Raw genomic sequence first — 17,594 nt, 5'->3', positions numbered from 1 at the left:
CAGTCCTGTCTGGTCCAGTGACAGTGGGTTTGTGCCCATAGGCGGCGATGTTTCCGGTGATGTCTGGTGAGGACCTGCCTTACAACAGGCCTACAAGCCCTCAGTCCAGCCTCTCTCGGCCTATTGCGTACAGTCTGAGCACTGATGGAGGGATTGTGCGATCCTGGTGTAACTCGGGCAGTTGTTGTTGCCATCCTGTACCTATCCCGCAGGTGTGATGTTCGGATGTACCGATCCTGTGCAGGTGTTGTTACACGTGGTCTGACACTGCGAGGACGATCAATTGTCCATCCTGTCTCCCTGTAGTGCTGTCTTAGGCATCTCACAGTACGGACATTGCAATTTATTGCCCTGGCCACATCTGCAGTCCTCATGCGTCCTTGTTGCATGCATGCAGATGAGCAGGGACCTGGGCATATTTCTTTTGGTGTTTTTCAGAGTCAGTAGAAAGGCACTTTCGTGTCCTAGGTTTTCACAACTGTGACCTTAATTGCCTACCGTCTGTAAGCTGTTAGTTTCTTAACGCCCATTCCACAGGTGCATGTTCAATAATTGTTTATGGTTCATTGAACAAGCATGGGTAACAGTGCTTAAACCCTTTACAATGAAGATCTGTGGGGTTATTTGGGATTTTTATTAATTATCTTTGGAAGATAGGGTCCTGAAAGTGCTGTTTCTTTTTTTGCTGAGTTTAGTTGTGCACAACATACACCTAGTTTCCTGAAACGAGTCACATTTTTCAATATAAAGACATACCTTTTTTCATCACAGCGGAAGTCACAGGTTTGTTTGAGGTGGTTCTGTACTGCGTTTCATTTCAGGACTCCCACAGTGGTTCCATAGACACAACAGTGTTGAACAAACTCATTTCCTCAGAGAGACAATAGTATTATCGTGGAGATAGGGATAGGGATATTTACCTGGATCGCAGCTGTATTGCAAAGAAGAGATGAGGAGAATCAGAGTCCTCAGGGTGGAGAGTCAGAAAAGATGGCCCCACACACATAACGGAAGGAGAATAATACATTCTACTATTACCCCAGGACCAGGTTACACTCCCACACAGAAAATAATGGATAGAATTCTGGATCAAATTGCAGGAATACGAGTCTGAACGCTTTGTTCTATTTCCATACTTGTTTTATCTACCTGGTCTGCCTAATATGATGGCTTTATCACCTCTGTCTGGGCAACAGGAAAATGTGTCAGAGCTAAAAGTAAAGATGATTTAAAGTTCTTTTTGAAATCATGAAGTCATCAGAGTCCCACCACAGTGTATGATGCTTTGCGGTTTACTACATATCTTTCATACAAAAAAAACACAGCTCACGAATAGGGTTCATGCTTCATGAAATGGATAATTATGTATGGAGGGCCAGTATAACACGTTGTTTCCTGTCCTGCCACTCTCTTCCTAGTTTCACCTCCCCGTCCAGTATTTCTGTGTTTAATGCCAGTTACTCAGCTGCACTCTCCAGGGAATGTCTGGAGCCATGGGGTTGGTTTAGATTTGGGATCGGGCCTGGATTGCACCATTGGCCAATGAAAGCAGATATAAAATCTCTATTCTAGCGAAGATCTTTTTCTTCCTCCTGCTCTGTGCAGACAATGAAGAAGAGGTGGGCTCCCGATGGGACAGCACACTGATAATGTCAGCACTCCCTGTCACAATATCCTATTATGTAATGCTCTACTCGGTCCAAGTACAAACCCCATTCCGCATTTTCTGCATGTGTGAGGAGAATTCCATTTGCTAGCCTTTGCTGAGGTCGTGGATTTCATCTTGGCCTTCTAGCTGAGAATCAAAGCTGGTGTGATGATAAGCAGTGAGAATATTGGCGTGATGGCAAGGTGGAGTCTGCAATTGAAATTGAAATGGCAAGGGCAACGAGGCATATTTTATCCGTCAGCTTTGACTGAAGTGCCACGGAACACTGCCAGGCTGAACATTGCCAGGCTGAACACTGCTAGGCTGTTGAGAGTTAAATTCACAGTCCCCCTCCGCAGCTCTGGGAGTCTCCACCCCTCACAAATCTTTAAGAAGGCCAGGCGGGGATAAGGCCAGAGGAGGATGGGTTGGGGCTTCAGAGGGATGGAATTGGGAGTGGTTGTAAAGGGCGGTTCACTGGGTATTTCTGGGGAAGAGAGATAAGTGGCCTTGGGCATTTAAGGAATTCCAGGCATTATACAAAGTCCCATATCTAATTCTGCACAAGACCTTGTCATTTAGGCAGTGCATGCGCTGAGCGAGGAAGCAGCTATATTTCAGGGGTGAAGTTGCATCTAATTTCTGCTCAGTGTTTTTCTTCTGATAAAGGAAGGTCAGAGTCTCCATTAGCTGAGGAGTGTTACCTTCCTTCCTCTTTCTCTCTCTGTCTCTGTGGGTTGGCTGTTTTTGTGTGTCTGCTGTGTATGCACACACTTTTCCTTGTATAAATTACCACCATGGAGGATACTTTGGATACAGTTTGTATGGTCCAGATACTAAAAATGTGTCCAGTCTTTATACAAACCAGAATACCTAACCTGCCACATTCTCACTAAACACTTACTAAACACTTACTAAACACATGCTGAACATGTACATACACTCATGTGCTCAGTAAAAAGATCAGCATACAATCCACCTCTCACACAATATATGTTCTCCCTGTATCCCTTCACTCTGGTCTGAGGCGAAACTGAACACGTCTCATGGTTTTTCCACCTCCTGCTCTTGTTTGCTCTCATCCCTCCACAGAGGAAAGAGTCTGGAAGGAGAGAGACAGAGAGGGATTAAAGCAAACAGAGAAAGAAAAGCAAATGCCATGAGCTCTCTAAGTACACACAATGCCAGTGAAAAGGTGTGTTGTGATGAGCCAACGATCTGAAAGGAGCGATGTGTGTGGTAACTCTGGTTGATGATTGATGATGGACACGTCTATGCATGGATTCTAAAACCCGGATCAGCTACCAATATGCTGCACATGGTGAAAGATCTAATATGGGGATGTTGTTTGGAACTCTTTTTCTCTACACCCCACTCATTGCTCGATGTCCCTATTTCTGGTTTTATGTGGCCAAATTAAAAGAGTTCTAAAATTATATACTGTGTGTATGTGAAAAGCCTAATTCCCCTCTGGCTGTATACAGATTACAACACTGGAGGCCAATGTGGATATCCACCATCCAGTATAATCTCATACACAAACATAAAGAGGAATAAGGGCCATTTTGTTATCTAAGCCCACAGGGCAGTATGTAGTGTGTATTAGGATTAGGGGTTGTCTCGAGTTGTTACTCCACTGCCTAAAGGCTGCAGGCCCAGTGTGATGAACAGATGTAATATCCTCTCTCTTTCTCCTATTTTTCAATCTCTCCGTTATTGTTACAGGACCACACTGAGTTGAATTCAACCATGGTGCGGAGCCAGACCAACACTGCCCGTGTGGAGGGCCTGAGGCCAAGCATCATGTACGTGGTACAGGTCCGTGCCAGAACGGTGGCAGGCTTCGGCAAATACAGCAGCAAGCAGTGCTTCCAAACCCTGACAGATGGTATGCTGTGTGTGTGTGTGTGTGTGTGTGTGTGTGTGTGTGTGTGTGTGTGTGTGTGTGTGTGTGTGTGTGTGTGTGTGTGTGTGTGTGTGTGTGTGTGTGTGTGTGTGTGTGTGTGTGTGTGTGTGTGTGTGTGTGTGTGTGTGTGTGTGTGAGTGACCACCATGCGGGTCTTTGTGTCTGTGGACTGGGTGTGGGAGTTTGGCTATAGTAATAACTTCAAACATTAACTATCATTACTGCAATACATTTGTATGTGTTGACGCAGAGCAGGTGGTGATTTAAAATTTTTTAAACAGATATTCCCTCGATATTAGGATTTATTTTTAATATACATATCCCAAAGTCATTGTCTGGATTAAAGTAGTTCCTACTAGAGCCATGAATCCGCAGTGCCTTCAGAAATTATTCACACCCCTTGACCTTTTCCACATATAGTTGTGTTATAAAGTGGGATTAAAATGGATTTAATTGTAATTTTTTTGTCAACGGTCTACACAAAATACTTTAATGTCAAAGTGGAATAATATTTCATCATTTTTTCTTAAAGGTGTCAAGTTGGTTGTTCATCTTTGCTAGACAGCCATTATCAAGTCTTTTCAAGCTGATTTAAGTCAAAACTGTAACTACTGTAGGCCACTCAGGAACATTTAATGTCATCTTGGTAAGTAACTCAAGTGTAGATTTGAGTTTTAGCTTATTGTCCTGCTGAAACGTGAATTTGTCTCCCAGTGTCTGTTAGAAAGCAGACTGAACCAAGTTTACCTCTAGGATTTTGCCTGTGCTTAGCTCTAGACCTTTTCTTTTTATTTAAAAAAAACTCCCTCGTCCTTGCTGATGACAAGCATACCCATAACATGATGCTGCCACCACCATTCTTAAAAATATGAAAAGTGGTACTCAGTTATGTGTTGGTTTGGATTTGCTCCAAACATAATGCATTGTGTTCAGGACAAAAAGTTTATTTATTTGCCACATATTATGCAGTTTTACTTATTGCAAACAGGATGCATGTTTTGGAATATATATATTTTTTGTACAGGCCTTCTTTTCACTCTGTCATTTAGGTTAGTATTGTGGAGTAACTACAATGTTGTTGTTTTATCCTATCACAGCCATTAAACTCTGTAACTGGTTTAAAATCACTTTTGACCTCATGGTGAAATCCTGGAGCAGATTCCTTCCTCTCTGTCAACTGAGTTAGGAAGGACCTCTGTATCTTTGTAGTGACTGGGTGTATTGATACATCCAAAGTTGAATAAATTCTCCATGCTCAAAGGGATATTCAATGTCTGCTTTTGTATAGTCGATGCAACTTATTATCTTTCTAATCGACCTGGCCTGGGTATCTTGGAAGGACATTGACCTCATCCTGTCAGTTGAGGATGCCTGGTCATTCTTTAAAAGTAACTTCCTCACTATTTTAGATAAGCATGCTCCATTCAAAAAATGCAGAACGAAGAACAGATATAGCCCTTGGTTCACTCCAGACCTGACTGCCCTCGACCAGCACAAAAACATCCTGTGGCGGACTGCAATAGCATCGAATAGTCCCCGCGATATGCAACTGTTCAGGGAAGTCAGGAACCAATACACGCAGTCAGTCAGGAAAGCTAAGGCCAGCTTCTTCAGGCAGAAATTTGCATCCAGTAGCTCCAACTCCAAAAACTTCTGGGACACTGTGAAGTCCATGGAGAACAAGAGCACCTCCTCACAGCTGCCCACTGCACTGAGACTAGGTAACACGGTCACCACCGATAAATCCATGATTATGGAAAACTTCAACAAGCATTTCTCAACGGCTGGCCATGCCTTCTGCCTGGCTACTCCAACCTCTGCAAACAGCTCCACCCCCCCCCCCCGCAGCTACTCACCCAAGCCTCTCCAGGTTCTCCTTTACCCAAATCCAGATAGCAGATGTTCTGAAAGAGCTGCAAAACCTGGATCCGTACAAATCAGCTGGGCTTGACAATCTGGACCCTCTATTTCTGAAACTATCCGCCGCCATTGTCGCAACCCCTATTACCAGCCTGTTCAACCTCTCTTTCATATCGTCTGAGATGCCCAAGGATTGGAAAGCTGCCGCAGTCATCCCCCTCTTCAAAGGGGGAGACACCCTGGACCCAAACTGTTACAGACCTATATCCATCCTTCCCTGCCTATCTAAGGTCTTCGAAAGCCAAGTCAACAAACGGGTCACTGACCATCTCGAATCCCACCGTACCTTCTCCGCTGTGCAATCTGGTTTCCAAGCCGGTCACGGGTGCACCTCAGCCACGCTCAAGGTACTAAACGATATCATAACCGCCATCGATAAAAGACAGTACTGTGCAGCCGTCTTCATCGACCTTGCCAAGGCTTTCGACTCTGTCAATCACCATATTCTTATCGGCAGACTCAGTAGCCTCGGTTTTTCTGATGACTGCCTTGCCTGGTTCACCAACTACTTTGCAGACAGAGTTCAGTGTGTCAAATCGGAGGGCATGCTGTCCGGTCCTCTGGCAGTCTCTATGGGGGTGCCACAGGTTCAATTCTCGGGCCGACTCTTTTCTATGTATATATCAATGATGTTGCTCTTGCTGCGGGCGATTCCCTGATCCACCTCTACGCAGACGACACCATTCTATATGCTTCCGGCCCGTCCTTGGACACTGTGCTATCTAACCTCCAAACGAGCTTCAATGCCATACTCCACTCCTTCCTTTGCCTCCAACTGCTCTTAAATGCTAGTAAAACCAAATGCATGCTTTTCAACCGTTCGCAGCCTGCACCCGCATGCCTGACTAGCATCACCACCCTGGATGGTTCCGACCTTGAATATGTGGACATCTATAAGTACCTAGGTGTCTGGCTAGACTGTAAACTCTCCTTCCAGACTCATATCAAACATCTCCAATCGAAAATCAAATCTAGAGTCGGCTTTCTTTTCCGCAACAAAGCCTCCTTCAGTCACGCCGCCAAAGTTACCCTAGTAAAACTGACTATCCTACCGATCCTCGACTTCGGCGATGTCATCTACATCTGCGACCTGTATCTGCTTCCAACACTCTACTCAGCAAACTGGATGCAGTTTATCACAGTGCCATCCGTTTTGTTACTAAAGCACCTTATACCACCCACCACTGCGACCTGTATGCTGTAGTCGGCTGGCCTCGCTACATATTTGTCGCCAGACTCACTGGCTCCAGGTCATCTACAAGTCCATGCTAGGTAAAGCTCCGCCTTATCTCAGTTCACTGGTCACGATGGCAACACCCACCCGTAGCACGCGCTCCAGCAGGTGTATCTCACTGATCATCCCTAAAGCCAACACCTCATTTGGCCGCCTTTCGTTCCAGTTCTCTGCTGCCTGTGACTGGAACGAATTGTAAAAATCGCTGAAGTTGGAGACTTTTATCTCCCTCACCAACTTCAAACTTCTGCTATCTGAGCAGCTAACCGATCGCTGCAGCTGTACATAGTCTATCGGTAAATAGCCCACCCATTTTTACCTACCTCATCCCCATACTGTTTTTATTTATTTACTTTTCTGCTCTTTTGCACACCAATATCTCTACCTGTACATGACCATCTGATCATTTATCACTCCAGTGTTAATCTGCAAAATTGTAATTATTCGCCTACCTCCTCATGCCTTTTGCACACAATGTATATAGACTCCCTTTTTTTCTACTGTGTTATTGACTTGTTAATTGTTTACTCCATGTGTAACTCTGTGTTGTCTGTTCACACTGCTATGCTTTATCTTGGCCAAGTCGCAGTTGAAAATGAGAACTTGTTCTCAACTAGCCTACCTGGTTAAATAAATGGTGAAAAAATAAAAATAATAATAATCTGTCTTGTTAAGCACATTTTTACTCATGAAGTTATTTATGCTTGCCATAACAAAGGGATTGACTACTTAGTGATTCAAGACAATTTAGCTTTTCATTTTGATTAATTTGTAAACATTTCTAAAAACATAATTCCACTTTGACATTATGGGGAATTGAGTGTAGATCAGTGCCAAAATCTAAATTGAATCCATTTTAAATTCAGGCTGTAACACAACGAAATGTGGAAAAGTCAAGGGGTGTGAATAAATTATGAAGGCACTGTAGAAAATAAATATATGGCTCTGACTAATTCCATTTGTTCGGGGAAATTGCACATTTGAGGTGTTAGCCATAGTGAGTCTGCAGGTGGCACAGCTGCATGGCGTAGTGGAGGAAAGCAGCCAACAGAGAGCCCCTGCATGCTCACAGTGTGGTGTAGCTCGTTAAGGGATCTCTAGCAGCAGCGCCTGCCGAAGACTTGGGGTTGCAGCAGCATCCGTTCCCCCCCAAAACAGTTGAGTCATCAGTCTTAGAAAAGTTGTCTGGTCATGAGACTATAAAACTCTAAACCCAATAAAAAGTTGACAAAATAAAGCTTTTATGCAAATGTTGCACCAAAATAAGTCTAAAATTTTTGTTATCACTAGGAGCTATTTTGAAAGCTTCCACAAAATGGTATAAACGATTATAACCCATATGAGAACCACAGAATAGGAGAAGGGGTGCTGTTCATTCAAAACACAATATGAATGGTTATATACATGATATAGATAAATACTGGAGAATGTGTGATTCAGTTGGAAATGACAGAAGAGCAACACATCCTTTTAATCCGATCTATACATATGAAGGTATGGTGTTTCTGTTTACTTTCTTATCTCTCCCTCTGACACGTGATAAAGCATTTGTGTAGATTAGCAGGCGTTCTTCTGACTCCTATTGAGTGTGTAAGGGGATTAGCTGTGTCCGGAAGCAATGTGTTACTCTGAGGGACTGTCTGTCTGCACAGATACTAGCCCACATGTCTATGTGTATCACAGTAGAGACACTTTTGACACTGTCCCAATACCATTTAACTACTGTTCCAATACTCATATTTCTCTTCTCTCCCATCCTTTCCTCTCTTCTCTCACCACTTTACTTTTCACACCTCTTCTCTGACCTCCTCTTTTACCTTCCCGTCAACTATCTCTGTCTCTCCGTCTCTCTCTCCGTCTCGCTCTCTGTCTCTCTCTCTGTCTCTCTCTCTCTGTCTCTCTCTCTCTGTCTCTCTGTCTCTCTCTCTCTCTCTCTCTCTCTCTCTCTCTCTCTCTCTCTCTCTCTCTCTCTCTCTGTCTCTCTCTCTCTGTCTCTCTCTCTCTCTCTCTCTGTCTCTCTCTCTCTGTCTCTGTCTCTCTCTCTGTCTCTCTCTCTCTGTCTCTCTCTCTCTGTCTCTCTCTCTCTGTCTCTCTCTCTCTCTCTGTCTCTGTCTCTGTCTCTCTCTGTCTCTGTCTCTGTCTCTGTCTCTGTCTCTGTCTCTGTCTCTGTCTCTCTGTCTCTGTCTCTGTCTCTGTCTCTCTCTCTCTGTTTCTGTCTCTCTGTCTCTCTCTCTGTCTCTCTCTCTGTCTCTCTCTCTCTCTCTGTCTCTCTCTCTCTGTCTCTGTCTCTCTGTCTCTCTCTGTCTCTCTCTCTCTGTCTCTGTCTCTCTCTGTCTCTCTCTCTGTCTTTCTCTCTCTGTCTCTGTCTCTGTCTCTGTCTCTCTCTCTCTCTCTCTGTCTCTCTGTCTCTCTCTCTCTCTCTCTCTCTCTCTCTCTCTCTCTCTCTCTCTCTCTCTCTCTCTCTCTGTCTCTGTCTCTCTGTCTCTCCCTGTCTCTCTCTCTCTCTCTGTCTCTCTCTGTCTTTCTCTCTTTCTCTCTGTTGTTGCAGATGAGTATAAATCGGAGCTGAGGGAGCAGCTGCCTTTGATTGCAGGCTCAGCGGCTGCAGGAGTGGTCTTCCTTGTATCATTGGTGGCCATCTCCATCGTCTGCAGCAGGTAACAACCACTTAGTCACTGCTCATATCTGGTGTTACCGGGAATATGATCAACAGTTATGCCTCCCAGGAATTAAATGTTAATATTACAAATGTTTAATACAGTGACTTAATATTGTCAAATATGGTTACATAACCGTCTTTTGCTTTTTCTTTGTTGCAGGAAGAGATCATACATGAAGGAGACTATATACAGTGACAAACTTCAGCACTACAGTACAGGCAGAGGTAAGCATAAAGCTCTCATCCCATCCCATCCCACACACATAACACACACCCCCACGGACCTTCCCACTCACACACTCTTCTACCAGTGACTCCACCAGAAGCAACACACAACATCTGACTCCCATCATCCCAGTCGGGCCCTTATATAACATCCTGGCTATTTTGATAGATTATCTATTTAAGACACAGCTCGTTACCTATCCTCCTTCATCCCTGCCTCCTTATTCCTCTCCGGTCCATACAGTGAGGGAAAAAAGTATTTGATCCCCTGCACCCATGAGAAGGTGACAACAGTTGGTGCGATTATTCGCAAATGGAAGAAACACAAAAGAACTGCCCATCTCTCTCGGCCTGGGGCTCCATGCAAGATCTCACCTCGTGGAGTTGCAACGATCATGAGAACGGTGAGGAATCAGCCCAGAACTACACGGGAGGATCTTGTCAATGATCTCAAGGCAGCTGGGACCATAGTCACCAAGAAAACTGGTAACACACTACACCGTGAAGGACTGAAATCCTGCAGCGCCTGCAAGGTCCCCCTGCTCAAGAAAGCACATATACATGCCCGTCTGAAGTTTGCCAATGAACATCTGAATGATTCAGCGGACCACTGGGTGAAAGTGTTGTGGTCAGATGAGACCAAAATGGAGCTCTTTGGCATCAACTCAACTCGGAGTGTTTGGAGGAGGAATGCTGCCTATGACCCCAAGAACATCATCCCCACCGTCAAACATGGAGGTGGAAACATTATGCTTTGGGGGTGTTTTTCTGCTAAGGGGACAGGACAACTTCACCGCATCAAAGGGACGATGGACGGGGCCATGTACCGTCAAATCTTGTGTGAGAACCTCCTTCCCTTAGCCAGAGCATTGAAAATGGGTCGTGGATAGGTATTCCAGCATGACAATGACCCAAAACACACAGCCAAGGCAACAAAGGAGTGGCTCAAGAAGAAGCACATTAACCTGTAGTGACGCCCAGCCCGTGAACGGGACCGTTATCATCATCTGACACTAATTTGCATAACTCAACGGACATAAATCTTCCTAGAAAATCTTCCTATTCATGAAAATCACAAGTGAAATATATTGGAACACAGCTTAGCCTTTTGTTAATCACCCTGTCATCTCAGATTTTCAAAATATGCTTTACAGCCAACGCTAGACAAGCATTTGTGTAAGTTTATCATAGCCTAGCATAGCATCATGCCTTGCTAGCAGCAGGCAAACTTGTCACGGAAATCAGAAAAGCAATCAAATTAAATTGTTTACCTTTGATGAACTTCGGATATTTTCACTCATGAGACTCCCAGGTAGACAGCCAAAGTTCACTTTTTCACAAAATATTATTTTTGTAGGCGAAATAGCTCCGTTTGTTCTTCACGTTTGGCTGAGAAATCTCCCGGAAATTGCGGTCACCACAACGCTGAAAAATATTCCAAATGAGCTCCATAATATCGACAGAAACATGGCAAACGCTGTTTAGAATCCATCGTGTGAATCCAATGTGTTTTTCTAATATCTATTTGATAATATATCCGTCAGGACAATTCCTTTTTCTCTAGGACTGATTGGAGTAATGGCTACCTCTGCACTTTACACGAGAATCTCTCTCGGAGCCACCATGTGGCCACATACGCAATGTGCCCCATACGGCTATTCTTCAACAGAAATGCGTAAAACTACGTCACAATGCTGTAGACACCTTGGGGAATACGTAGAAAGCGTAAGCTCGTTGATGGTACATTCACAGCCATATAGGGAGTCATTGGAACGCAGCGCTTTCAAAACCTGGGGCACTTCCGGATTGGATTTTTCTCAGGCTGCAACATCAGTTCTGTTATACTCACAGACAATATCTTTACAGTTTTGGAAACGTTAGTGTTTTCTATCCAAAGATGTCAATTATATGCATATTCTAGCATCTTTTCCTGACAAAATATCCAGTTTAAAACGGGAACGTTTTTTTTTCTTCCAAAAATTAAAATACTGCCCCCTAACACCAAGAGGTTAAGGTCCTGGAGTGGCCTAGCCAGTCACCAGACCTTAATCCCATAGAAAATCTGTGGAGTGAGCTGAAGGTTCGAGTTGCCAAAGGTCAGCCTCAAAACCTTTTAATGACTTGGAGAAGATCTGCACAGAGGAGTGGTACAAAATCCCTCCTGAGATGTGTGCAAATCTGGTGGCCAACTACAAGAAACGTCTGACCTCTGTGATTGCCAACAAGCGTTTTGCCACCAAGTACTAAGTCATGTTTTGCAGAGGGGTCAAATACTAATTTCTCTCATTAAAATACAAATCAATTTATAACTTTTTTGACATGCGTTTTTCTGGATTTTTTTGTTGTTATTCTGACTCTCACTCTTCAAATAAACCTACCATTAAAATTATAGACTGATCATTTCTTTGTCAGTGGCCAAACGTACAAAACCAGCAGGGGATCAAATACTTGTTTCCATCACTTTAGATGCTATACAATGGTGCCGGATGAGTTGAGATATCCCAACACAGTGCTTTAGGATGAGATACACCTTGTAAATGTACTCATTATGAATTTGTATCATGCGCTCTCTCTCTTTCTCTATCTCACACACACACACACACACACACACACACACACACACACACACACACACACACACACACACACACACACACACACACACACACACACACACACACACACACACACACACACACACACACACACACACACACACACACACACACACACAGTGGGTTCTGGACCAGGGCAGTGGTCAGGGAATAGCGTCTAATGTATGTACAAGTTTCAGTGTTTTACAGCTAAAATGATCAATATTGGATAACATGCTGCCAATCGAGTGCCTACAGGGCCCTGACCTTTCACAGATCAACCTGTTACAATGGATTCTGAATCCGGCCTAATTAAGGGTGGATTTCCCAAGAGTCTTGTTGCCCTGTTCAGTTACTCCTCTCTGTCTCTCTGTCTCTGTCTCTCTGTCTCTCTGTCTCTCTGTCTCTCTGTCTCTCTGTCTCTCTGTCTCTCTGTCTCTCTCTCTCTCTCTCTGTCACTCTGTCACTCTGTCTCTCTGTCTCTCTGTCTCTCTGTCTCTCTGTCTCTCTGTCAATTCAATTCAATTAAATTCAAGGGCTTTATTGGCATGGGAAACATGTGTTAACATTGCCAAAGCAAGTGAGGTAGACAACATACAAAGTGAATATATAAAGTGAAAAACAACAAAAATTAACAGTAAACATTACACATACAGAAGTTTAAAAACAGTAAAGACATTACAAATGTCATATTATATATATATATACAATGTACAAATAGTTAAATGACACAAGATAAAATGAATAAGCATAAATATGGGTTGTATTTACAATGGTGTTTGTTCTTCACTGGTTGCCCTTTTCTCGTGGCAACAGGTCACAAATCTTGCTGCTGTGATGGCACATTGTGGAATTTCACCCAAAAGATATGGGAGTTTTTCAAAATTGGATTTGTTTTCGAATTCTTTGTGGATCTGTGTAATCTGGGGGAAATATGTCTCTCTAATATGGTCATACATTGGGCAGGAGGTTAGGAAGTGCAGCTCAGTTTCCACCTCATTTTGTGGGCAGTGAGCACATAGCCTGTCTTCTCTTGAGAGCCATGTCTGCCTACGGCGGCCTTTCTCAATAGCAAGGCTATGCTCACTGAGTCTGTACATAGTCAAAGCTTTCCTTAATTTTGGGTCAGTCACAGTGGTCAGGTATTCTGCCGCTGTGTACTCTCTGTGTAGGGCCAAATAGCATTCTAGTTTGCTCTGTTTTTTTGTTAATTCTTTCCAATGTGTTAAGTAATTATCTTTTTGTTTTCTCATGATTTGGTTGGGTCTAATTGTGCTGTTGTCCTGGGGCTCTGTAGGGTGTGTTTGTGTTTGTGAACAGAGCCCCAGGACCAGCTTGCTTAGGGGACTCTTCTCCAGGTTCATCTCTCTGTCTCTCTCCCTCTCTGTCTCTCTCTGTCTCTCTCTGTCTCTCTCTCTCTCTCTCTGTCTCTCTGTCTCTCTCTCTGTCTCTCTCTCTGTCTCTCTCTCTGTCTCTCTCTCTCTCTCTCTCTCTCTCTCTCTCTCTCTGTCTCTCTCTCTCTGTCTCTCTCTCTCTCTCTCTCTCTCTCTCTCTCTCTCTCTCTCCAGTCTCTCTCCCAGTCTCTCTCTCTCTCTCTCTCTCTCTCTCTCTCTCTCTCTCTCTCTCTCTCTCTCTCTCTCTCTCTCTCAGGATTAACAGTCATTCTGTTTGATGGACACTCAGATCAGAGAGAAAGAGAATGTTTACATTTAGTATCTATTATTTCTCTCTGCCATCCCCATAAAAAGATGGTGCCACAGCACAGGTGAAGATAAAATATATAAACTGTTTGCTGTTTAAACAAGACATAAAATTATATGTTGCTGATCATAAATTGAATAGATTCTGCACATGTGGTGTGAAAAGATTTGGACGCTGTGCAGATATACCCTTATAATAGTACAGTCAGTGCAGGTTGCCAAGAAACCCATTATGGGATGGTGAGCTGTTTCCCTTCCCCCGGCACCTGAGTAAATCCTCTCATTTGAGTGTGTTTGGATTCACTTAATTGTCTATTAAATCTGAGTATCCTATTGGTTCAAAGCAATTAGGACTATGTCAGAATGAGTCGATCCTGTTCCATTGAGAACCAAGCCTTGATCCCCACAAGAGCCACAGAATAGATGTTTTCAAGTCAACACGTCTGATTGTCCTTTACTTTCAATAGTTCCATTATTCTTCCATTTTTGTAGTGTAGAATATATGTAGAAAGGGGCAGATATCAGAAAAATCTATAGTTAACCTTGACCTTAAACTGGAAACTTTGGCTGGGTTTTCATAATGAAGTTTACTTCATTTTTTTCTCAATCATAAAAGTGAAATGCACATACACATGTAGGGATTGCTTTGCAGGTGCATAGGAAATGTTAAATAACAGTTTGAAGAAACATAGAAGCTATGACGAAGGCTGTGAGGCCAAAATGTTGGCAAAAAATACTGATACTGTGCAAGTGCAGTGTGTGGGATCTAATTTATTTTTCTCTGAATCTTAAAATAGGATGTCTACTGCAGGAGGTGATATTTCCTGGAATTTTTCATCTTAGTGTGTTTTATGACGCTTTTCCCTCTCTTACGTTGCAATGTTTGCTAGGACTTTGTGAGTCACTCTGATCATCTTATATGTCCCTGGGATCAAAAACATTGTTTGGTCTGCTCGTCTTCTGCTTGGTTACCAGGGACTTTGTCCAACTTGCTTGGAGGTAAAAGAAACCAATCTAATAATTTGGTCAGCAAAATAGCAAGGGGATGTCTGAGGACAGGTTTGATTACAGAAAAACGTATCATCACAGTTCAAATGGAGGCACCAGTGTGTAAGCACCAACATTCAAGCCAAATCTATTTGTGATTTTGATGCACTGTTAGGCTTGATTTTCCTTTGGCAAATCAGATCACACCTCCATTTTGCTCCTCCCCTCCTATAGCCAGAAACTTAAATAGGAAGTACCTGTGGTAAGGACTGTTCAATGTTGGTCTGACCAATCAGAATCTTCAAGATTATTTTGATTGCGAGGACTGGGAATTGTTCCAGGCTGCCTCTGAGAATGGTATTGATGTATACACTGACTCAGTGACTGAGTTCATCAGGAAGTGCATATAGGATGTTTTCCCACTCTGATGATTAGAACTTATACAAACCAAAAAACGTGGATAAATGGTTGCATTTGCGCAAAACTGAAAGCATGAACCACCGCATTTAACCATGGCAAGGTGACTGGAAACATGGACGTGTATGAACAGACCAGCTATGCACTCCATAAGGCAATCAAAGAGGCTAAACAATAGTACAGGAACGAAGTGGAGTCGCAATTCAACGGCTCAGACATGAGATGTACAGTGGGGCCAAGAAGTATTTAGTCAGCCACCAATTGTGCAAGTTCTCCCACTTAAAAAGATGAGAGGCCTGTAATTTTCATCATAGGTACACAAAATCCAGAAAATCACATTGTAGGATTTTTAATGAATTTATTTGAAAAATATGGTGGAAAATAAGTATTTGGTCAATAACAAAAGTTTATCTCAATACTTTGTTATATTACCCTTTGTTGTTAATGACAGAGGTCAAACGTTTTCTGTAAGTCTTCACAAGGTTTTCACACACTGTTGCTGGTATTTTGGCCCATTCCTCCATGCAGATCTCCTCTAGAGCAGTGATGTTTTGGGGCTGTTGCTGGGCAACACGGACTTTCAACTCCCTCCAAAGATTTTCTATGGGGTTGAGATCTGGAGACTGGCTAGGCCCCTCCAGGACCTTGAAATGCTTCTTACGAAGCCACTCCTTCGTTGCCCTGGCGGTGTGTTTGGGATCATTGTCATGCTGAAAGACCCAGCCATGTTTCATCTTCAATGCCCTTGCTGATGGAAGGAGGTTTTCACCCAAAATCTCACGATACATGGCCCCATTCATTCTTTCCTTTACACAAATCAGTCGTCCTGGTCCCTTTGCAGAAAAACAGCCCCAAAGCATGATGTTTTCACCCCCATGCTTCACAGTAGGTATGGTGTTCTTTGGATGCAACTCAGCATTCTTTGTCCTCCAAACACGACGAGTTGAGTTTTTCCCCAAAAGTTATATTTTGGTTTCATCTGACCATATGACATTCTCCCAATCTTCTTCTGGATCATCCAAATGCTCTCTAGCAAACTTCAGACGGGCCTGGACATGTGTCCCCCTGCTTAAGCCAGTACGTCTGGCACTGCAGGATTTGAGTCCCTGGCGGCTTAGTGCGTTACTGATGGTAGGCTTTGTTACTTTGGTCCCAGCTCTCTGCAGGTCATCCACTAGGTCCCCCCGTGTGGTTATGGGATTTTTGCTCACCGTTCTTGTGATCATTTTGACCCCACGGAGTGAGATCTTGCGTGGAGCCCCAGATCGAGGGAGATTATCAGTGGTCTTGTATGTCTTCCATTTCCTAATAATTGCTCCCACAGTTGATTTTTTTCAAACCAAGCTGCTTACCTATTGCAGATTGTCCTCCCAGCCTGGTGCAGGTCTACAATTGTGTTTCTGGTGTCCTTTGACAGCTCTTTGGTCTTGGCCATAGTGGAGTTTGGAGTGTGACTGTTTGAGGCTGTGGACAGGTGTCTTTTATACTGATGACAAGTCCAAACATGTGCCATTAATACAGGTAACGAGTGGAGGACAGAGGAGCCTCTTAAAGAAGAAGTTACAGGTCTGTGAGAGCCAGAATTCTTGCTTGTTTGTAGGTGACCAAATACTTATTTTCCACCATATTTTGCAAATAAATTCATAAAAAATCCTACAATGTGATTTTCTGGATTTTTTTTCTCATTTTGTCTGTCATAGTTGAAGTGTACCTATGATGTAAATTACAGGACTCTCTCATCTTTTTAAGTGGGAGAACTTGCAGAATCGGTGGCTGACTAAATACTTTTTTGCCCGACTGTATGTGGCAGGGACTCCAGACAATCAGCGGTTATAAATCGGTGCCACACCGATGCCTCACTCGCGGACAAGCTAAACACCTTCTTTGCCTACTTCGGGGAAAACATAGAGCCGCCTTCATGGGACTTACTGCATGTACTGCTTTTCAAGGAACCATAGTGGCTTTACAATTGTAGAAATGAAAATAAAAACTTGAGTAAATGTAAAGATACTGTAATACAAAATGACTCAAGTAAAAGTGAAAGTAGCCCAGTAAAATACTACTTCAGTAAAAGTCTAAAAGTCTATCAGATTTTAAATGTACTTAAATACAGTGGTGGAAAAAGTACTACATTTTCATACTTGAGTAAAAGTTCAAAGTTAAGGTAAATACTATACATCAAATTCCTTATATTTAGCAAACCAGGCGGCACAATTTCCTTTTTTATGACTTTTTTTGACAGCCAAGGACACACTCTAACACTCCAACATAATTTACAACGGATGCATTTATGTTTAGTGAGTC

The 17,594-nt window shown here is 43.2% G+C and overlaps 1 protein-coding gene across 1 annotated transcript in view; it reads left to right on the top strand.

Annotated features, from left to right (window-relative positions):
• Window positions 1-17,594, top strand: part of LOC123997472 (ephrin type-B receptor 1-B-like) — a 164,248-nt gene that overhangs the window by 110,663 nt on the left and 35,991 nt on the right. Inside the window, exons 6-8 of the mRNA XM_046301748.1 lie at window positions 3,374-3,536; window positions 9,257-9,365; window positions 9,528-9,592. Coding sequence (XP_046157704.1) covers window positions 3,374-3,536; window positions 9,257-9,365; window positions 9,528-9,592 — 337 coding nt within the window. The remainder of the gene's footprint in view (window positions 1-3,373; window positions 3,537-9,256; window positions 9,366-9,527; window positions 9,593-17,594) is intronic.

Source organism: Oncorhynchus gorbuscha, linkage group LG15 (assembly GCF_021184085.1).
Source record: "Oncorhynchus gorbuscha isolate QuinsamMale2020 ecotype Even-year linkage group LG15, OgorEven_v1.0, whole genome shotgun sequence".
Lineage (NCBI taxonomy): Eukaryota > Metazoa > Chordata > Actinopteri > Salmoniformes > Salmonidae > Oncorhynchus > Oncorhynchus gorbuscha.
The sequence above is the reverse complement of the archived record's forward strand: the minus strand, read 5'-3'. Positions and strand labels throughout refer to the sequence as shown.